The 24,529-nt window shown below is 35.9% G+C and overlaps 1 protein-coding gene across 1 annotated transcript in view; it reads right to left on the bottom strand.

The window, feature by feature from the left end:
- Fhit (fragile histidine triad diadenosine triphosphatase) overlaps positions 1-24,529 on the bottom strand; it is a 1,508,571-nt gene that overhangs the window by 809,685 nt on the left and 674,357 nt on the right. Inside the window, exon 5 of the mRNA XM_047532106.1 lies at positions 5,333-5,452. Coding sequence (XP_047388062.1) covers positions 5,333-5,452 — 120 coding nt within the window. The remainder of the gene's footprint in view (positions 1-5,332; positions 5,453-24,529) is intronic.

The following is a 24,529-nucleotide window of genomic DNA, read 5'->3' on the forward strand; positions in this document are numbered from 1 at the left end:
ATGTATACACTGGCAGCTTACAAAGGTATCCTTTTCTGGTTGTAAAAGTAATTCTATAGCCTTTGTGCAATTCTGAGACATGTACCAGTTAATAAACCCTGATCAGGAAAAAAAAAAAAAAAAAAGAAATTGAACTTTTCCTCTTCTGGTGCCCAATCTACCCACTCACAGCAGGGTCTGAAACTTTGAGATAAATTCTATTATGGAGAAGAGATCAAGGTCAAGAAAAGATCAAAACTAGGTCATTAAGCAACAGGGACTAGGTGAACCACAAAGCCACCACACATACCTGTATCCTCACCAAAGAGCAGGCAGCAAGGAGACAGGAGAGTTGAGAGAGAGAGAGAGAGTAGAGAGAGCAGGACAGGGCTAGAGACCAATGCAGACATGTTTTGGGCACACTGTACCATTGGTAAGCCACCTTCATTTGAAGGGTCCAAGGCAAAGAGCATAAAATCCCACAAATTTTTCCCCTTCTAATTTCAAATCTTCCTTTCACAATTATGAAGTATCTATCTAATTCCTTTGGATTTGGGTTCCAACTATCTTTCATTCTTCCTATAATAAACAGTAAAAATGCTAGTCTCAGCTCCAGGTAAGAAAAGGATGGGCCTGGCAAGAAGGGTTTCTCTTTCCCCTGTGGCAACCATGAGTTACTTCCTGCTGACCCCCAGCACGGCCTGAGAATCAGCCTCAACACTGTTAGCTCACTAGCAACTAATGAGCTGGCATTTGGGATAAAAGGCATTTATTTGTTTTCTAACAGGAATTTCTTACATCAACATCAAGAATGATGAAGGGTCACACAATGATTTACAATGGGGACTGACATGATCCTCTCCAGCATATCCTAGACACTGAAAACAGATCAACTCAGAGACTGATGAAAGCATCAACTTCCTTTGTTCCTGCTGACCAGTGTCAGGAAAAGCTGGTTCTAACTGGGTGCATGTACTCTAATAGACCAGGATAGGTGAGCATGTATCTGGAAATCTTTGCCAAAGAGAGAGAAAAAGAGAAAGATCCAACTGAGCAGTCTCTGCTACATGCATATCTTTGAACACAACAATTTTTTAAAAGAAAAAAATATATATGACCACAAAAAACCTATGTACCCACTACAGCTCAGGCCAAAGGACAGCAAGTTCATCTTTGAACATCTCTACCCAAGTATTTAAGCTAGCTGATGTACAACAAGCACACACAAGGCAGAGTGAAGACGTGCTCAGGGCAATTTTAAGAGCACAATGCTATCTTTAGCAATAAAGATATTAAAATAGTACTTGTGCTCATTTTATTTGTACAGGAAGGTTTAAAAAGAAACATTTTTGAGAAATGAAAGATCATCAGATCACTAATAACTGTGGTTTCCTGAACAATTAAAGGAATTCACAAGACTGCAATCCACTCAGGAAATGACAAATACTTCTGATTTTTATGGAAGGACTGAAAGGGCACTTTTATCTATTCCATAAGAATCCCTGTTAAGTAACGAAGCCATTTTTGTTAGTTTTTCACTTATTTCAGGAATACTAAATGTCGTAACGGTCTGAAAATAGAAAACATTTCCCTGCATATTTGCAAAGGTAAAATTTTGTATTAAGAGACATTTGTCAAAGTTATTTTTTTTTTTATCTGTTAAGGTTGGATTTTCCAGCTCAGTTTCCATTGTCCAAAACTCTTTGCTTCTAATGCATCAGCAGAAATGTTCTCTAACTTACCCCATCTTATTCTTTGCAAATGCACTTGGTAAGCTTGCCTTCCATGCATCATGCTAACCATATTTGGCCCTGATAACATTCTCTGTGTGATGCCCCTGTTTGGAAAAATCTGCTCCTTTTAATAACTGATTCAATAAACTGTTGACAAATGATTTGTTTAATATAGTACAGCCAGCAGCAAGGTTTGTCTCTGTCATTACACACCACATTCAATCCGTCCACAAAGGCTGCCATGTCCCCCTTATGTTAGAGTTCCTTATGCCATTCTGAATAGCAATCCAAAGATCAATACACTGTCTGCTGAAAACAACAGGACATAACAAATGAATAATTTTATTTACAATAAAAGCCCAAGTCCCCAAATGGATTCCACTCATGTTCAAATTCATTTTTCATGTTCAGCTCGGGAGGAGAGGTAGACGCAGGGCAGTGCAAGAGGCAGGGGTAAGGAATAGTATTAACCATAATGGCTCAAATTTATTTAAGCCATGAACAATAGCTGGGGTACAGCGATACACATAAATACAATGTTCACTGCAAAATCCTGAAGATGCCCTCTCCAAAATGATTGTTCTCTCACCAAGAAACCCTGAAAAGCACTTTCCAGGAACAAGAAATTAATGGATTAAAGATATTCTGGCATATTCTTCTCGAATGTTGCCCCACAGAGGCCAAAGCATATTCAATCGACTTTAAACACTACTGGCAAGGAACAGAGTGTTTGCTTTCGGTGAGGACAACGAGGGACTGAAGTGACTCTTTTGAGAATAAAAAAACAGTCTCATTTCAAAAGCATATCACCAGCCCCTGATCTGACAGTTTCTTCCCTACTCTGAAAGCTTTAAAAATAAGTCAGGGAGCAAAGTCATAGGAGAAATGGGTGGGAGTGGGTAACAAAAGGTTAGCAAGGACACAAGTTCAAAGATAAATAACATTTACAAGTCTCTCATGAATGGCACACTCCCCAAAGGTTGCCTGAATATCATTAATTAGGAAAAGAAATTCAAACTACAAAATTAAATGTTCCATTTTACATGAAGATATCAATATACTGTCCTTAAAATAAAAACTTGTCCATTGACAAGTTAACATGCAAAAAGAAAGGGAAAAGCATCTTTTCCTGTCTGCCATTAATTCACTGCTTTTACACATAACTCACTTCATGGATAACACATAATTATAAAAACAGTTATAACTGACAAAGGATGAAATTTGGAAAATATGGTTTGGGCATACTAAAAAAACCACAAATCTAAAAATTCAAATAACAAGAATTGACTTTGAGCATGAGGATATGGAAAAGATATCTTAGTAGTCCTCACTGTCCCATGCCATGAACTGGAACAGTACAATATGTTCCTGGTGTTCACATTTTCACTTTGAATGCAGTCACGGTAGTACTTTGGAATGCTAAGAAAAAAGAGTTGTACAATAGTAGGTTCCACCTGCAGGAAGGAATAATTCTGTGCAGAGACAAACCAATGCACAGTTCTGACACGAGGCAGAGTAGTGAAGTTTTGAATTAATCAACATGTGAACAGGAATCAAGTGTCACAAAGAGGATACCATGTGTCTTACCTAATAGGAAAGGAAAATTGTAAACACACCTCACTTGAAAAAGCTAAGGAGAATCAGGAGGTAAAGAGAGTAGCAGAGGAAACTATGGCCAAGTACAACACATATTTAGGAAATAGCTAGAAAGAAGGGAAATTGGGACTAGACAATAAAAGGCTCTGAAAACCATGCCAAGGAGTGAGAATTTTTCCTTCACAAAACCAGAAATTCATTCTTTATTTTCTAGCAAGGGAACAGAAGAGCAATATGATCAGAGCTATGGTTCAGAATGGGGTGGAGGCTGGATTGGAAGAGCCCAGAGAAAGGGAGGTTGCAAAAGGCTGGATGACTCTCACCAAAGAACTAGACTAAGGCAGGCTGGATAAAATGCTAGGGGAAGATAAAAGCCCACTCTGGACAGCTCACCATTCATTTTATGAAATGTTAGTGAGCAGAACTATCCACAGCTTCAGTTCTCCCCCAAATCTCAGAACAAAAGACTGTGGCTTTCTGCAAGCAAATGAGTACATTATTAAGATGCTTCTCACAGTTGTAACCAAACAGAGTTTACAAAGGTAAAGTAAAATAAAAAGTTCCAAAATCATCACATAAAAAGGATCATCTGAATGTATTATCTACTGACCCCAAGACCATTTTCAACACTATAAATGTGAAGCAGCCTTTCAGAGTGCACTGATTACAGAAATGTTCTGGCTCTCATTGTTCTTGTCCTCAGAAACATCGGGTCCTTCTTGCAAACAAACCAATATGGAAAGACTTTACATAACATTATTTACCAGTTTATAGGTTGATCATGATTTTTGTAAATCCACAAAATTTAATTAGTTAGATTTTGGAGTCAGCGAATTTGGGATAATCACAATTATCTTTTGTTACATGTTTCCTTATATGTTCCTTTTTTTTTAACAGCATATAATGATTAGGAAGGAATGTTATTCATAAAGTTAGGTACTCTGAACATACATAATAATATAAATTGTAACTGAAAAAAATGTTGGCATATCTGGACATTCAGAATTAATTCATTTCAAAGTCAAATCACTTCTCAGTATAGAAAATATTATCTTAAAATATGACATTCGAGTCTTGTCCTCTGCATAGCAAACAAAGTTGGGGGGAAAGAAAACAATTTCTAAACAGTCACTATAAAAGTCACAAGGTCACGTACACAATCAGAGCAATACTTTAAAATTTTTTTTAGTTGTAGATAGACAATATTTTTCTTTCTTTATTTTTGTGTGGTGCCAGGGATTGAACCTAGTGCCTCACACATGCTAGGCAAGTGCTCTACCACTGAGCTACAACCCCAGCAATATTTTCAACAACATAAAAATAATTCCCCTGAGTGTTTCACCAATTCCTACAACTCCCATTGCAAACCAGAATAAAGCTCCTAGTAGTCCATAGAGGGAAGGAAAGTCCTGTGAGGGAAATAAAATAACTCTACACTAGCACCACTGGTCAATGGCCTAGAAGCCAGGTCTTCTCCTGGGAGAAAATGCCATTTCTGATCACAACACGAAAAACAATTTTCATAAGTAAGTACACATGTATGAATTTAATTAAAACTCACAATTTGAATGACCTCTAAGAGGCAGTGAAACGAAGCATCGAATTCTCATGTAATCCCTTAATTCCACATCACAAAGTTGCAATCCAATTTCTAACCTACTATTAAAATTCACAATGGATAAAATGAATACGAAGTGCCCATGATATTCATTGGGCCAATTTTAGAAACACCTATTTATTTACACAGCTCTGGTAGTGAAAAGGTCAAGCAAAAATTCACCTCCAAAGGCACAGTTGCTAAGCAACTCTTCCCACAAGTTCTGCAACACTGATCAAGCATATTACTGGTGCCACCAACTGGATTCAAAGAAATGTAAATAATATCTTACCTGGTCTCTCCAAGTGGAAGGGAGGTGGATTCCTTGCTTACCTTGGATGGACAGCCATTGAAAGCCAAGCCTCTATCTGTGTGGTTGCTTACCTTCAAAGGCTTTTTATTTTGCCCTCTTATAAAAAAAGGATACGTCCTGGTACCACCGGTTTCCTATTCACAAGAGCGAAGGACAGCTCTGTTTTGAGAAACACCACAGAAGGCTTGATAAGATGCTGGCCAAATCTGAATGACATTTCCTCACACTTGAGGTCTGAAATAAGACAATTTAGAAAATGGACATTAATAAAAGTCAAATAAGAAACTCAGTTCATATACTAGTTTAGAGAATGTAAATTCCATTACTAAAGATTCTTGGTTGTGAAGAGGATACCATTTAAACTGTCTGCCATTTAATATCCACCCAATTGAATTCTAGGTAAGTCCTTCTAAAACACTCCACTGTCCTTACAATGTTGCCTTGATTCAAGAGAGTGTTTTTCAAGCCAAAGCTTGCACACTGATGACATAGCATTCACTCACTCTTAAATCCTTCTGCACGGCAGGTTGCCACCTCAAATCCACCAGGTCCAATTTGTCAAGTACTTATTTTACCCCATCCATTTTTGTCATCTTTGCTAAGCTGAGAATTTTCATTGTGAAGAATTGACTACAAACCTTGTAATTTTTAAATGTTTCTCTCAAAGGGTTTTATCTTTGTTTATATAAAAGCAATTTAGAACCAATACAAACACTGTCTGACCTTGCCTACAATTACAAAAACACACAAGCACTACCAGCGAACTATTCCAGTATATATTCCAAAATTAAAAAGAATGAAGGAACAAAACAGTTTGAGAAATGAATACTTCTGGTTGACCCAGAGCCTTGAAGTAGCAAGATACACAAATTGTTTCCCTCCCTCCCTCCCTTCCTCCCTTCCTCCCTTCCTTCCTTAGCAAAGTCCCCAAAAGGAAGTTGAAGAGAATTAGTGTTTGGCAACTACAGTGAGACAAACCCATGTAGCACCAAGAAATGATTTTTCCAGTAGGTGATGCCTATATGTGAGAAAGCGGTTTTCTAAATGACTAAGACACACCCTCTCTGGAAAACTATTTCATTTTTCAAATTGGCAACAGCCCACTATAAAACTGACAAATGTAGGCCAATCTATGGAAAAATGGAACATTACCAAAAAAAAAAAAAAAAAAAAGGATGGAATCAGAAAATGGTAGGCTATTTTATAAAGTAGACCAATTTACCATCATTTAATGGGTCAAATGATCTAAGTGACACAAAAAAAGACAGAGGTATGCAAAAGTCATTTATTACAGATGCACCCATGTAACCAAAACTTGGTACATTCCAACTCAAGAACTAAGGTGGCGAAATATCTCAGGAGCACAGATACTGGTTTTGAGAACACATACATCCAGCTCATAAAAATGAAGGGTAAAGATGTCAAAAATCATCTAACTCAACAGATCTTAAGGTAGGATCCTTTAAAAGTTGAATCAACATCACCCAGGAAAGAATTAGAAATGGGAATTTTCAGGCCCCACCATAAACCTACTGCATAAGAAAACTAGAAGGGTCCTGAAATTTTTACTTTAATAAGACTCAGGTAAATGAGAATACTAATGAAACCTAACTATCCTCCCTATTCTTGGGCCCTTTGCTACAGCATCCCTGTGAAGTGGTTGGATAGCATATGCTTAAATACACCCAGCAATGGGATGTTTGCTATACATTCCTTCTAAGAAAGTCAGCTCTCCTGATACCATAGTTACTCTTAATACCAAGTCATCCATTTGTGGAGGATTTATTTCTCAGGGCCATATAAAACAAGAATCATGCAAGCCACAGTGCTTCAAATATTTGGGTTTAACCATTCTTTATTTCTCCCAGTTTTTCTAATGATAAACATACAAATTGTGTGAACCACTTCAAAACAACACTGGCTCAAGAACCTACTTCCTAGAGTTCTAGCAATATCACTTTTATTTTCTTTGGGGTATACTCCACCCTATTCTACAGATGGGGTTCTTCCTATTCCCTACTACCAGAGATGGGTAAGTGACCCAGGCACTCCTAGTTCTATGGTATACCACTACTGCAGGAGTGAACGGGGACACAAAATGAGTATTTGGAGGCAAGGATACCTTCCCAATGATTACTGCTAATATTAAAGAGAGTTTCTTTTACCCTCTATGCTCAGTGCCATCCCTCCCCTTGACTCAGGGATTCACTTTTTCATAATTAATACAGTATTTAGAATCCCCTTTATGTGTTTATATACATATTTTTCATGTCAAAATATATAGAGGGCTCTTCAAATCACTTACTGTAAGTCTCATTCTTCTGTTTGCTCTCAGCATACTTTCAGAGACTCATCGATGTTGCTTTAAATACCTCCTCCTCTCCCGTAGCTTCTCACTGGTTTCCACGTTGGATCTCCTCATTCCTCCCCACAAAGCTCAAGAGCTAGCTTGATCATCTTTTACCACAAGTAACACTAACTGCCATCTACATATGTATTTTCTCTGCATACCTATTCTACACTTCCATTATGGGTTTCAGGTCATGTTTATGTTCTTAGGTTTTCTAAAATTTATGAACCAGTTTGTATTCCCAGAGCAATTCATGAAGATTTGTTCTCCTACACCCTTAGCAGCACTAGATAGTATCTGCTTTCCTCACTTCAACTAGTTGGTCAGCAAATGGCATCTCTTCCTTTTAATTTGCTTGTTTCTTATGGCAATGTGTGTAGAAACTGATTTGTTCTCTTTTTTTCTTGTTAGAAGTTCTGAGGATCAAACCCAGAGACATTCACAGGCTGGTTAAGTGCTCTACCACTGAGTTAACATCCTCATCCCTACTTGTTCTTTTATGTTAATCTCCTCCCTTCCTTTTCTGATTTTTTCAGAGTCCCTTGTATATTCTAAATATTGATTGTGGCCTATTAAACATGGCAATTTTTTATGACTATCCTTTTATTTAAATTCTTTTTGTAAAATTTATTTTTTTATTTTTAAAATTTATTTTTTACAGACTGCATTTTGATTTGTTGCATACGAATGGGGCACATCATTTTGTTTCTATGGTTGTACACAATGTAGAGTCACACCATTTGTGTATCATACATGTACATAGAGTAATGAATGTCTGTCTCATTCCATGATTTTTTATACCCTGCCTCCCTCTCATTTCCTTCTACATAATCTAAAGTTCCTCCCTTCTTCTCTCACTCCCCTGGCAACCCCCATTATATATTATCATCAACTTATCAGGGAAAGCATTCGGTCTTTGGTTTTTTGGGATTGGCTTATTTCACTTAGCATGATATTCTCCAATTCCATCCATTTATTTGCAAATGTCATAATATTCTTCTTCTTTATGGCTGAATAATATTCCATGGTGTATATATACCAGTTTCTTTATTCATTCATCTGTTGAAGGGCATCCAGGTTGGTTCCATAATCTAGTTATTGTGAATTGAGCTGGTATAAACATTGATGTGGTGCATTACTGTAGTATGCTAATTTTAAGTCCTTTGGGTATAAACCAAAGAGTGGGATAACTGGGTCAAAAGGTGGGTCCATTCCAAGTTTTCTGAGGATTCTCCACACTGCATTCCAGAGTGCCTGCATCAATTTGCAACTCCACCAGCAATGTAAAAGGGTGCCTTTTTCCCCACATCCACACTAACATATATTATTGTGTTCTTGGCAATTATATTTTTATCATGTGCTCTTTTTTCTGTTAGTCCCTCCACTGAATAGAAAACATCCATTCTGAAGCATTCAAATTCAATTTTCTTGTTTGTGCTCTGTGAGTCTTGTGTAACAAATCCTTCCCTATCATAAAGTTACCAAATATATTCCTTTTATGGTGGTGATGGTTTTTTTTTGGCAGAGTGGGGACTGGAGTTGAACACAATGATGCATGATGCTTTACCACTGAGTATGCTAACTTGCCAAGGCTGGCCTTAAACTGGAGAGTCTTCTGCCTCTGCCTCCGGAATCACTGGGATTATAGGCATGCATCACTGTGTCCTGCTTAGGTTGCAAAATACATTCCTATATGTTCTTTTATCACCTTTATATTTCTCACTCTAAACAATATTTATTTATTCCACATGGAACTTTGTTCATAATATGAAGTATGAAAACAGTTTCATTTTTCCCCTTTTTTGAGTCAGTTTTCTTTGTACAATAGGTGGGAATGACTACACCAAGTTCCTGTATGAACATAGGAATGAGTATGGACTCTGTTTTATTCTGATTCTATGCCAGATGCTATATAAGAGAGTTCACTAAATTATTTCTGGAAAGGGTCAGATGTAGCAGTTGGTGCTTCAACTACTCAATTCTGTCATCACAGCATGAAAGCAATCACAGGCAATACGTAAATGAATGGATGTGCTGTGTCCCAATAAAACTTTATTTGCAAGAATAGTCACAGCCTATATTTGACTTGCGGGCTATAGTTTGCTAACTCCTGTTACAGATTTGCTAATAACTTAGGACAAAGGATTTATTTTTCTTGATTTACTTCCCCAATTAAATTTACCTTGCCCCTTCAAAAAAAAATTCCTGGTTACTTGGACTAGATCTAAATTATTATGGAAGGGATATGTGACATCTTCACAATATTCCATGAAGCCATTTATGAACACTGCATTTATGCTCTTTAATATCATAATAAAACTCTTGTAATAGAGTTTTAAATTTCCCTTATATGTTTTATGCATTCTTAGATTTATTCCTAGATAGCTTAGTTTATGTCACTATTATAAATGGCATCTTATTGTCATAGTTTATAATTGGTTACTCCCAACACAGAGGAAAGCTATTGATTTTTATATGTTGCTCTTGCAGCTAGCAACCAAGCTGAACTCTTGTATTGCTGCTAATAGTTTCTGCTGATTCTCTTTGATTTTCTATATAAATGATTTCACTTAGAGGTAATGACAGTGTTATCTCTCATTTCAATTCTTTTTGTTTCTCTTTGTCTACTGGTCAAGTATCTTGTAATGTGCTGAAAACTAAAAGCAACACAGACATCTTTGTCTTGTTCCTGCTATAGATTTTTAGTAGAAAACCTTTATCAAACTTAAAAATCCCTTGTATTTTAAATTTGCTAAGGATTGATTCCATTAAAAAAAACTTAACACATTTTTATATCAATAAAGATGCAATTGCTTCTTCTTCACCATGAATATGGAAAATGTCATTACAGATTTCTTTGAAATACTGTGCTATTCTTTCACATTTATATTTGACTCAGTCACCATAAATATTTTTTTTAATATTTAGTATCCCTCAATGTTGAAAGTGGAGTTGGCCAATATTTTTTTAAACCAAAACAACTTACCTTGTTTATTAAAACCAAACTTAACAGCTTGGTTTTTTCCTTTGTGCTGAAAGAAATTTTATAAAGAAGTATTTTCTGTTCCTTGAGAGTTAAACAGAACTCACTTATAAAACTATGCCCCTTTGTCTCTTATAGAAAGGACTAACTTTTGATGATCATTATGATTTATTATATGTTTTCTGTTCTACTCAAGTATTCTTTTCCTGTATCAATTTCATACCCATATATCCTTTTTACACAAATTTTAAAATTTACAGTAAAAATTCACATCTTAATAATTATAGATCATATTTTATACTGTTTTATATTTTATCACAATATATGTAATTATTTTTTCATTACCTGTTAAGGTTACATCTAACATATTAAGTTTTTCAAAGAATCAACTTTGGTTCTTTCACTTTTCTTAATGATCTTTATGTCATTACTGATTTTCTGCACTTTTATTTCTTTTCTGATGCTTTTAACATACCTGTTCCTTCAGGTTTACTATGCTGCAGTTTTTCTAGTTACTTGAGTCAAACATTGAGCTTATGGGGTTTCCAACTTTGTGATTTTTCTCTTGAGTAACAAAAGTCATATATTGCCTTCAAAGTATTCCATTAGCTCTTTCACCTACTGTGCTTTTATTATCACTCAATTTTAAAATTTTGCTATTCTTGTTATCATTTCCTATTTAACCTGAGGGTTATTTCAGAGTAAGCCTTTTCATTTTCAGACATATGGGATGTTTTTGCTATCTTTTTGTTAATAATATCTGATTTTATAGCTCTATAGTTAGAGAAAGGAACCTTTATACTCTCAGTTTTTAGCATGAGGCTTTCCTTCCTGACCTATTAGAAAATGAACCTTGTGCCTAAACTGTACACCCTCCAAAATAAAACATATTTTTCTTTTGTTAATTCTGTGTATGCAGATCAAATTCATTCTTATCCAAAACAACCTGTTTACTTTTGTCTCATTGCTTCATCACTTTCTGAGAACAGTTAAATTTCTAATTATAGTTGTTAAACCAATGGCAAATACCATAAATTGCTGCTTCATTTATCTCCAAGCTAAGCTACTACACATGCATGTATTCCAGCTTGTTTTACCCCTTTCATCTTATTGCTACTTTTCTTGTGTGCATTTGACAAGAATGACTTTTTCCATCACCTCACCTTCAACTTGTATACTTTGAAAAATTTTTAAATTTTTTCTAATTTGTTGTACATGACAGTATAATGCATTTATGCATTTTAATAAATCATACATAAATGGAGTACAGTTTCTCATTTTTCTGATTGTACATATTATAGGATCATAGAATCACATCAGTCATGCAGTCATATATGTACATGAGGTAATAATGTCTTTCACTCTACTATCCTTCCTGCCCCCATACCCCTTCCTCCCCTCTACCTAATTTAAAGTAACTCCATTATTCCCTAGCAACCCCCACCTTTATTGTGAATTAGCATCCACATGTCAGAGAAAACATTCAGCCTTTGGTTTGTTAGGTTTGGCTTATTTCACTTAGCATATTCACCAACTCCATCCATTTACCAGCAAATGACATAATTTCATTCTTCTTTAAAACTGAGTAATAGTCCATCATACACACACACACACACACACACACACACACACACACACATATCACATTTTCTTTATCCATTCATCTATTGAAGGACACCTAGGTTGGTTTCATAGTTTAGCTATTGTGAGTTGAGCTGCTATAAACATTGATGTGGCTGCATCACTGTAGTATGCTGATTTTAAGTCCTCTGAATATAAACCAAGGAGTGGGATAACTGGGTCAAATAGTGGTTCTATTCAGAGTTTTCAGAGGAATCTCCATACTGCTTACCATAATGGTTGCATCAACTTGCACTCCTACCAGCAATGTATAAGTGTACTTTTTTCCCCACATCCTCACCAACATTTATTGTTGTTTGTATTCTGGATAATTTCTATTCTGACTGGAGTGAGATGGAATCTCAGTGTAGTTTTGATTTGCACTTCGTAAATGCTAGAGATATTGAGCATTTTTTCATGTATTTGTTAATCAACTGTATATCTTCTTCTGTGAAGTGTCTGTTCAATTTCTTAGCCCATTTATTTATTGGGTTATTTGGTTTTTTGGTGTTAAGTTTTTTGAGTTCTTTATATATCTGAGAGATTAATGCTTTGTCTGAGGCACATGTGATAAAGATTTTCTCCCAATCTGTAGGCTCTCTTTTCACATTATTTTTTTCTTTTGCTGAGACAAAGCTTTTTAGTTTTTGAGTCCATCCCATTTATTGTTTCTTGATTTAACTTCTTGCCCTTTAGGGGTCTTGTTAAGGAAGTCAGATCCTAGGCCAACATGGTGAAGATTTGGGCCTACTTTTTCTTGTAGTAGGCACAGGGTCTCTGTTCTAGTGCCTAAGTCTTTGATTCACTTTGAGTTGATTTGTGTGCAGGGTGAGAGATAAAGGTTTAATTTCATTTTGTTACATGTGGCTTTCCATTTTTCCCAGCACCATTTGTTGAATAGGCGACCTTTTCTCCAGTGAATGTTTTTGGTGCCTTTGTCTACTATGAGATATCTGTATTTATGTGGGTTTGTCTCTGTGTCTTCTATTCTGTACCATTGGACTGCATGTCTTTTTATTACTATAGCTCTGTTGTATAGTTTGAGATCTGGTATAGTGATGCCTCCTGCTTCACTTTTCTTGCTAAGGATTGCTTTGGCTAATCTGGGTCTCTTATTTTTCCAAATGAATTTCATGATTTTTTTCTATGAAGAACACCATTGAAATTTTAATAGGAATTTGTATTACACTTTTGGTAGTATGGCCATTTTGACAATATTAATTATGCCTATCCAGGAGCATGAGAGACCTTCTAATTCTTCTTTGAAGGTATTGCAGAACTTGTGTGAGAATCTGTCTGGTCCTGGACTTTTCTTAATTGGTAGGTTTTTGATGGTGATTTTGATTTCATTACTTGAAATTGTTCTGTTTAAATTGTGTGTGTCCTCCTGATTCAGTTTAGGTAGGTTGTATGTCTCTAGAAATTTGTTGATGTCTTCAATATTTTCTATTTTATTGGAGTACAAATTTTCAAAATACTTTCTAATATCTCTTGTATTTCAGTTGTTTCCACTGTGATATTTCCTTTTTCATCATGTATTTTAGTAATTTGGGTTTTCTCTCTTTTTCTGTTAGTGAGGCCAGAGGTTTAGCAATTTTATTGATTTTTTCAAAGAACCAACTTATTAATTTTTTCAATTGTTTCAATTTCATTGATTTCAACTCTGATTTTAATTATTTCCTGTCTTCTGTTTTTGGTGTTGATTTGTTCTTCTTTTTCTAGGGCTTTGAGATGTGATTTTAGGTCATTTATTTGTTGACTTTTCATTCTTTAATAAATGAGCTCAATGTAATAAACTTTCCTCTCAGTACTTACTGCCTTCATAGTGTCCCAGAGATTGTGGTATGTTGTATCAGTATTCTCATTTACCTTTAAGTATTTTTCATTTTATCCTTGATTTCTTATATTATCCGTTTGTCATTCACTAGTGTATTAGTCAGTCTCTATGTGTTAGAGTAGCTTCTATTTTAAGTCAGCCAGTATTATTGTGTTGTGGTCTATCTGATTCTTGAAATTGAGAAGGGTTTGCTTGATGTACATAGGGGCTCCATTGTTTGGGGCATAAATATTTATAATTGTTATGTCTTGCTGGTGTATAATTCCCTTCAGTAGAATGAAATGTCCATCTTTGCTTCTTCTGATTAATTTTGTCTTGAAGTTCACCTTATCTGATATGTGGATGGAGACCTCTGCTTGTTTACATAATTCATATGATTTTTTTTTTTTTCCTCATCCTTTCACCTTTAGTCTGTAGATGTCTTTGCCTATGAGGTGAGTCTCTTGGAAAAAGCATATTGTTGGGTCTTGTTTTTTAATCCAGTCTGCCAGTCTATGTCTTTTGATTGATGAGTTTAGGCCATTAACATTCAAGGATTTTATTGAGATAGGATTTGTATTCCTGGTCATTTTGGTTTATTTCTGGTTTTTAATTCGATTTAGTTTCTCCTTTGTTTGTCTATTCCTTTAATGTAGTTCCTCCCTTTGCTGGTTTTCCCTTTTTATTTTCACTTTATCCTTTTATAACTTTTATCATGGAAGGTTTTCGTTTCATATTCAAATCTGAAACAATTTTTCTGGATATAAAATTGTTGCTTGGCATTCATTTTCTTTCAGAGTTTGAAATATGTTGTTCCATGACCTCCTAGCTTTGAAGGTCTGGGTTAAGAAATCAGTTGAGATCCAAATTGGTTTCCCTCTATATGTAATTTGCTTTTTTTTCTCTCACAGTATTTAAGATTTTATACTTATTCTGTATTTTAGTCATTCTCATTATAATGTGTCTTGGTGTGGATCTGCTGTAATTTTATACATTTGGGGTCCTGTAAGCCTCTGTATTTGATTTTCCATTTTATTCTTTAGGTTTGGGAAATTATCTGATATAATGTCATTGAAGAGACTGTATTCCTTTGGTTAATATCTCTGCTCCTTCATCTATCCCTAACTCATTATTGACGTGATCTTTCACTTCCTTAATTTTCTCTTTTATTTCACTCTTTATACCATCCTTTACTTCACAGATCAGTTTAACTATGTACAATCTAAAGTCCTTTCAAACATTTCTTCTTCTGTGTTGTCAGTGGATTCCCTTATTGGGGCATCTTTGTTTGTTTGGGGCACTTTGTTCCCTTGTTTTTTCATGTTCCTGTGTGTTTTCCCATCTAGTTGTATGGATCTGAAGCAGTACAGACTCTACCCTGTTGACCTATATTATCCCTAAAGATTTCCAGTACCCCACCTTTAAAAGGGAGACCAATATCAACAGCACCCAGTGTAAAAAATATATAGCCTTAAATCTAATAGCTCCCACCAAGGTGTCTACTGATTTCTTGCTATGAACATAAATGATGAGTTCAATCACCATCTACAATATAAACAGAAATTTTAACAATTTCAAATAGTGGACAAAGTGAACAGAAATAATGTAGGATGTGATGTTCATGATGAAGAAAAAGAAAAGACAGAAGTAAAACTCCACAGGAAGAGTGGAAGAGGCAACCTGTGTACTTTTAAATGTTATTTTCTTATATCAATATCAGGATCTTGTTTTCTATTCATTAGAGAATCTGCCTGGTAAGTTTAATCCCTCGATATTTATGCCAATTATCTGTTTATTTCAAACATCTTACTTTGTCGGGGTACCGCGGACCCCATCCTAGCTTGGCTTTCAGGATTTCAGTGTGGCCCTAATGCCGAGACAGTGGTTTGCAACATCAAGGACTTCAGTGCGGAACCTGGCACTAAGTCGGGGCAACCTGGTTTGCAACAAACAGCTGACAAGGACTTCCACACTGGCACTAAGCCGGGGCAACCTGGTTTGCAACAAACAGCTGACAAGGACTTCCACACTGGCGCTGAGCCGGGGCGGCCTGGTTTGCAACAAACTGCTAACACTGCTTAAGGAAGTTGCCCCGGCACTAAGCCAGCACCAAAAAGAATTGCTCTGATTGGACGAAGTGACCCATGCCCATCATGAACTCTCTTGATACATTAAATTGAAATCTTGTTCTTCCGTGAAATCTTGTTCTTCCGTGTACCCTCTTTTTACCCCGTTTTATACTACATTGTAATCTTGCTCTCCCCACATCCTCTGTAACCTGATTGGCTCATGATTCATATAAATATGACTGTAACTGCCTTGTAAAATCAGAGGATCATCAGAGGATGATCAGAGGAGGAAGAGAGAAGAATAAAGAGCTCTGATGAACAACTGATGTGTCGTGTCTCTCTCTGCGGGCAGAAGGAACGCGACATTACTTCATCTTTTTATTTCACCTTTTCTCCTATTTACTACTTTCCAAGTTAAATCGGGAATTTTTCCATGGGTATGAAATACATACTCTGTTTTGTTTCATAGTAACAGTTATTCTCATACATATTAGTGCTAAATTTCCCCATCAATATCTATGTCCTTAACATACTCTTACCACCTCAGATTTCTTTCAGATATCATACCCCATGTTCCTTATTATTTCTGGCATGATCAAATACTGATTTCTAATTTCAAGTAATTATTTGTATGCTTTTTAAGACCCCCTCCCCCCACTATCTCTACTAAATTTTGAGCTCCAACATCACTGTCCGTTTTGAATCTTAGCTTCCTCTTTGGTTCTTAGCTCCCCATTTTCTTCAAAGTTGAGCTATACATTTAAATGAATATTCACATACTTTATACAGCATATAAAGTTATTTTTACTAGCACATTTTCTCATTACTCCATCATGAACCTAGAAACTAAAATTGTTATTGCATATTTGCAAAAAAAATCACTGTGTTCTCTATTTCTTCTTATTTCCTACTTTCATTTCTTCCTCCTGGATTAACATCATTTATTGTTGCTATAATATATACTCTAAAATTACTTTCATAAAGGGTCTACATGTGGCAAACTTAGATTTTATCAGGATGATATCTTTACTCTTCCATTTAAATAAGTAACTATTCATGATATCCTATTCTCAAAGTTTGCCCATTTCATCGCTTTTAAACTATGTTATTCCTTTGTCTTCTAGCATTCTGGTATCACTGTATAGAAAAGACCAATGACAACCTGATTCCTGTTCACCATAGGATGGTCCAGTTTGGGTTTTTGTTTTGTTTTGTTTTTTATTTTTTATTTTTGTACCGGGGATTGAACTTGGGGCACTCAACCACTGGCCACATCCCTACCCCTATTTTTGTATTGTATTTACCAACAGGGTCTCACTGAGTTGCTGAGGCTGGTTTTGAACTCGAGATCCTCCTGCCTCAGCCTGTGAAGCCACTGAGATTACAGGCATGCGCCACAGATGTTCCAGTTTTTAATCTCAAAATTCTTACATTTTGCTAAGTGTGGGACTACATATTAGTTTCCTGAGAAAAGTCTAACAAATTATCACAAATCCAGGACCATGATCTGAAATCTCTAGTGCAGAAATCTTGCTCCTTCCTAGCCTCAGTGATTGTCAACAATCCTTAGTGCTCGTTGGCATGTAGATGTGTCACCCTAATAGCTGTCCCCACTTCCCCTGAGTTTCACGTGGCCTTCTCTGTATGTCTTCTCTTGCATGAAAATACAAATCAATTGATTTAGGACCCACTTTAACCATCTTAACTTAAATTAATTATGAGCTCATCTTAACTTAAATTACATATTCAAAGACCTATTTCCAAAAAAAAAGCCAAGCTAGAAGTTTCCTTGTTGGTGGAAGCTATTCAAGCCACTATGGACTAACTTTACTATAAGCTCATTTCCATATGAGGGGTTTGGTTTTCATGGCACTCTCTATATGCTTATTTATTTTTTCTTCAAATATTCTCTGACCTCAGTTAACTTCTTTGCCTGCCAGGGATTCTACTTGACATTTCCATTCATTCTACTTCTTAACTCTCATTTCAGTCTTCTTGTATTTCTTTCTTCCTGATGCCTTTTTGGAAAAAGCCTCAATCCAAAATTGTGCTACTCTTTTATCCAGTGAGTTAGTTTCCAACATTTTATTTTGAGCTTACTTATTTTCCATTTTTCCTCTATCCCAGGCTATTCCTACCCTGTATTTCCCTCCTCCTTAGATACTCTTGCCATCGAACTAATATTTCTATTACATTTCTTCTCATAAGTTTAGCCTGCCAAGGAGTGAAAATGTTGACTGCTTTCTGATCTCTTTGCTATTCCTTCTCTTTTGGTTATTCACATGGTTCAAAATACTCCTTGTTGGGAGGAAGTAGTAAAAGGTAGAGCCAAAGTTCAAAGCACCTGCACTTGAGTTTCAGCCCTGCCACTCCTGTCCTGACTTTCTGCAAGTGTTGAACTTCTTACCCTCAGATACCACATCTGAAAAATGGAGGTGACAGCATGTTAAAGTCCATCTTACTTTGCCATGTGACATAGGCTCTCAAAATACTAATGTTTTCAACTCTACTTTCTTATTTGTGGTAATATTCTGCTGCCTGTTTGTGCAGCTAGCAGACCTATTTCAAGTCTTAGTTTCACTGGAGAAGAAAAAATTTTCCAAGAGCTATGAAAGATACAGAATAAGGAAAAGTGTAAGAATCAAGATTGTGTGATGGGAAGATTCATGCTTTTCCAGGATCTGAAACTGTCTGCAAAAGTGAGATAAATATTAAATGCTTTCCTCTTACATGAAAATGGCAAAAAGAAATTTTTTAAGGTTAAAGTAAATTTCCTGAATCTTTCCTACCAAACAAAAAAGCTAGATGTACTAATATTATATCAGTTTCTCAAGGGAAAATCATCTTCAGGAAAGTGCTGGAAATCACAGCTTCTAGAATCCAAGACCACAGCTTCTAAAATCCAGGAACCAATAACTGGGTTAGGACCTCAGTTGGAGTTTAGACTTCAGATTTATTAGTGTTAGCCAAGAAAGTAACATAAGTGTTTCGATTCACACACAAAATGATGACTAGTTCTATGTATATATTTTTATAAACAGATACGATTCAGAATATTAAGGAAAACAAAGGTCTTATATTTCTAACCTATTTTTTCTTGGTTTTCTGTGAATAGTTTACTTTATTTAGAATGAAAAACATGAGACTTCAAGATATTTAATGAATCCCGTCTTCTCATGAATGAAAAGGTATTGTCTTTGTACTGCCCTCACAGAACCTATTTGTACCCTTTACCACTTATATTCTGCCTCTCCCTCTCTACCTCCTGAAATTCCCACTAGCTAATAGTATCACATTATTTTTACAACTTCATCTTCCACATTTATTGAACAGAAAGGAGGTAATGGAAAGGTCTCCACCATTCACATTTAATTTTGTGACTCAGATTTGATTAGTCACAATCTGATAGGGCTAGATAGGCTGCCTACCTTGTAGTAGGATAAGGTTCAATGGCCACAAAAGCAAATGCAGTCCCCAAATTGTAAAGGTTCCAAACCATTAACAACAGATGACAATAGCTCAATTTAGGGTATACCAGGTTTCTTCCTGGTTTGCTTTCAAATGTTATACTAATATTCAACTAAAATAAATGTGAAATGTTTCAAAACTTGTTAAAAAAGAAAGAAAAGCCAAGCTCTAGAAATTCTGAGCAGAAAAAGATCTGTGATGTAATTTAGATCCAACCCTCTTATTTTAGAAATTTCAGACAAGTTGGGTAGTGGCAAGTGGCCTGCTCAAATGTGCTTTGAACCTTAGGGGGGTTTCCTGGGTCTTTAGAAGGGATGCTATTTAAGGATTTTCTTAAACTTGGGAACTTAAGACTTCATGAACCTCAGTTGACATCAGGCATCCCAAATTGAGAAACTAAAGATCACTCTGTCATTTTAGGAGATACCTTGGTGCTAAAGCTACACAGCAGTTCTGTTAAAAGACGGTCAGCAAATGATTCAGAATATAAATCTTTGCCTATTATGTTGAAATTATTCCATTGACTACAAAACATTAAATGTGAATTGTTTTTTCAGAATGTGAAGCCCCTCAGAAACCAGTAACCTGAACTTGATAAGCTCAGAACTTCCAGTAAAATGCATGTACATAGACAAATTCATGAGGATACAAAATACTAACCAACAGACTACCAGGAATCCTTTCTTTCCCATTTCATGTTGATCTCTTCCTTTTTTCCTATATCAAATGACTTCTTGGAACAAATGAACAGACTGTATATTCTCACAAAGCATAGAGTAGCCTGGCTGCTCAAAATGCGATCTGCTGATTAGTTGCATCTGCATCATCTGAGAGTAAAATGCTTATTTCCAAGCAACAGCCCAGACTTGCCTTGTCATTGTATGTTAATGTTTGAGAATCACATCACCAGAGTACGAGTTACAAAACTAAGTTTATTGAAATCTAATTGGGAGCATTCTAAAAGAATATATTCTTAGGCTCCATCATACTCTCTAGCAGAAACTCTATGAAAACCAGGATAACACAGCTTCAGGATTCAACAGATTTGGGTGCAAAATTGATCTTCTTTACCAATCAGTTAAACATGGGTAAATTCCTTAGTATCTTTGAGTCTGCAAAATGAGCACAACAACAGTACCTTCTTCTCAAGGACACATATTAGGAACTTTGAGTATTCGATCAGTGTCGGCCACCATGCTGATGTATTTTACCCCAGAAAAAAGGAATGCCAACTTTTACTCAATAAATAATTGTTAGTTGTCAACTAATAAATTAATATTGTAAGTTCTTGGCACAGTGTTTAAAAAAATTGTGTAATAGTTAAAGATAAATAAAACCATGTATTTCGCACTGAACTGCCAATAGGGACTATTGTATCAGAGGTTGAGCAGTGGTTTTTTAAAAAAGTTTTACTTTATTTGTTCTAATTAGTTGTACATGATGGTGGAATGCATTTATACATTTTGATAGATCATACATAAACAATGTAATTTCTCATTTTTCTGATTATACATATTGCAGGATCACATTGGTCATGCACAGTGTTGGTTTAAAAAGCAGCATCCGGAGCACTGGTTATGTAGCTCAGTGGTATATATAACCTTTGCCTAGCATGCTCTGAGGCCCTGGGTTTGATCCCTAGTACTACCAAAATAAAAACAAAATCATATGAAAAAAGAAGCATCAATTAACAGAAGTGACAGTTACTGCTTGCTCATTACTTTCATCCTCATAAGCAATCTATTATATATACCTTCATCTTCCTGACAACCACATGGGAAAGGCATCTCATATATCCACATTTATGCAACTTTCAGATTATTTCTCTTGCCTCAATTCCTAGATTTAAGAATTACTGTGTTCCAAGGATATTGAACCTGCAAGGCTATTGATATGAACTGCTAAATATCTCTCAGGAAATGTTTCTAATAATTTATAATCAACAGAAGTATAGAGAAAAGGCCCATTCCACATAACTTTAGACAGCACTGGGCATTCTCTAATTCACCAAATCTCTAATAAAAATCTGTCATTACTTAGGAATACAATTTAGGGGGAAATGACTTTTCTAAATGTCCTAGCTAAAGCAATCTGCCATGAACACTAATGTCTCCTAGGCAACCAGGAAGCCAGACATGATAAAAAAGAAGTACTGTTTTTTGGTTAAAAGAAAGAAAAATGTGTATTTCCTTTTAAGTAGAAAAATACAGTTGTCATTACATTATGACTGGGGGTGTTAAGGCTCATTGCAAAAAAAGTGTAATCTGCTATTTTTATACCTCAGTGTGACTCAGCAAATGACAAGCATCAAGACCTGCCCTGGAAAGCATGGACCCCTTGGGAAGATATCAGAGGAAGTGGAGACACTGGAGAGTAAGTTATCATTTCAATTCATTTAAAAAGTGGGGGCTCAATTGTTAACCAAGAACGTAAATGAATTTGAAAAGCTGCTGGCTAATGGATTCCAAGACAACGTTAATAGGAAAAGTAGCCTATCCTCTAACCAAGGAACAGCACACTGAGCTGGCCAGGCTCTGAAACATAATTTATCAATGACTTAGAAAACAATCAAGGCACATCAGTGAATGGTTGGAGACTTACACTAGTTTGTGATTTACAAGACATTCTTAACCTGCCTGGAGATGTCAAAATTCCAGAGCACAGCGTAACAAAATCCCACAGGAAGATGACAAAATGAAAAAAAAAAAGAAAAGACAATCTGAAGTATCTTAGGATTTAAGCAAGCAAATGTACTACTAACCTCTTTATACTAAGAAATCATTTTAATAAAGTATATTAAGTCATCCACAAATAGTATCACTAGGAAAAAAATTTCAGTTGTTAACAAGTCAAAGAAAATCCAAGACTTCAGCTATTTATAAATAGGAAATACATAGGAATTTCAAAATGCAAGTACCTTTTCAAGATCTCACCTCATGTGTTACCTCTCTTTCCCCCCTCTTCCCTGTCACATTTTTTTTTCTTTGTACTTCTGCTTGTTTGGCATATGTAGCCTCATTTTCACTGGTTCCTTCCCCTTATACCACAAAGATGTGCAGGGACTAAACATCTGTAAGGACTACTCCCTCTTCATATTTCCTACACTTCAATACTCTTTCCTTGAGTGGGTTCCCTATCAAATGCTATCACCTATTTATTCATTCAACAAATATTCATTAAACACTTGCCAGATTCTATATACCGTTCTAGTGGTAAACAGAACAGACCAGTCTTCTATTCTCATGGACACTGACAAATAAGTCAATAAGCAAAAATATTTTCAATTGTAATTCAAAAGGAAATAATCAGGATGTAAGAATTGGTAGTGATTGGGATAGGGAGGGAGCACTGATTCAAGAAAGGGAACCTAACATTTGTTTTCAGACTTGCAAAATGAGGAGCTTGCTCTATAGCCACCTGGGGCAAAAGGTTGTAGGTACAGGCAGTATCAAGTGCCAGTCAAGAAAGAGCTCAAGGTCTTAAAGGAATGGAAAGAACAGTGTGGTGGTACAGTCAGAGCAGAGAGGTGGGGCAGTGACTTTGAAAGATGGGTAGGGACAAGATCATTCAGTCTTATTTTATGCTTTTTATTTCATAGTTGATGAGAAGGTCATGATGACAACTATTTTAAACTACACACTGTTCAGTGTTTAAATCTAATTTTCAGAAGATCTTCCACATTTTATATTAAAAAAAAACCACTCAGGTTTTTGTCTTCAAGACCCAAACCCCATTCCCAGATTTTTTTTTTCAGTTAAGACTTTAAAAAATTGAAGTACAATTCACATGCCATAAAATTCACTTTTTTAAAGTGTACACTTCAATGGTTTTCAGTTTGTTTACCAAAATCGTGTGATTGTCACTATTACCTTATTCTAGAACATTCTCATCATCCCCCAAAGAAAAATCATACTCATTAGGAGTCATTTCATATTAGTCCCTTTCCCACAGCCCCTAGAAAACAATTTACTTTCTGCCTCATGGGGACATTTCATATGAATGGAATCACACCATATGTGGCTTTTTGCGTCTGGCTTCCTTTACTTAGCATAATGCGTTCAAGGTTCATCCATGTAACAGCAGGTATCAGGACTTCATTCTTCAAGGCTGTACAATATCCCATCATCTGTACGTGCGCCTTTTTTAATCCACTCATCAGTTGATGGGCATCTGTTTTTGCTTTTTTGGCTATAGTGAATAGTACTATGAACAGTAGGGCCCAGGTTTGTGTGTGGACATATGTTTTCAATTCTCTTGGGTACACACCTAGGAGTGGAATTGCTGGATGGAAACTATTTTTAACTTTCTTAGGAGCTGCCAAACTGTTTTCCTTAGTGACTGTACCATTTTACATTACCACCATCAACAAACGAGGGTTTCAATTTCTCTACAGCCTTGCCAACAGCCTGCAATCAGAAATTTGAATTTAATTGGTCTGGCTAAGACCTGGACATCTGTCCCTTTTTGTTTGTTTCTGGTTTTGTTTTTAAAAGTTCCTGTGGAAATTGCACTGTGAAGTGAAGGCCATGAATCCCTTACTTCTACCCATTCATTTGCAATTCCTGACCAGTATTTATACCTATTCCTTGCACTACCTGAGAGCTCTTTAGACCAGTTTTGTTGTTGCCACCCCACATGCCCCAAATACACATCTGCTTTGTAGCTGACTGGTCCAATAAGAGAATAAAAGACAAATAAGGAAAACATAATCCTGTGTGTATAGTTGTCATTTATTTTCAAATAGGCAGTATAGCTATAAAAATATTTTAAAATCATTTGTGTATGTGCATATGTGCAAGGGAAAAAAATCTAGAAATTACTAATGGTTTTCCTTAAAAAACAGATTTGGAGTCAACTCTATTATCTTTTCTGCATATTTTTATCTTCCACCATAATCATGGGCTAGAGAAGCTATCTGTAGTGACTGTTTTCAAGTGTCCTTGGATATGTGAATCGCCAAACCCCTTCTCCCACTGATCCATTAAAGACTTTTTCTTCAAAAAGG

This window comes from Sciurus carolinensis, chromosome 17 (assembly GCF_902686445.1).
Source record: "Sciurus carolinensis chromosome 17, mSciCar1.2, whole genome shotgun sequence".
NCBI classification, from domain to species: Eukaryota; Metazoa; Chordata; class Mammalia; order Rodentia; family Sciuridae; genus Sciurus; species Sciurus carolinensis.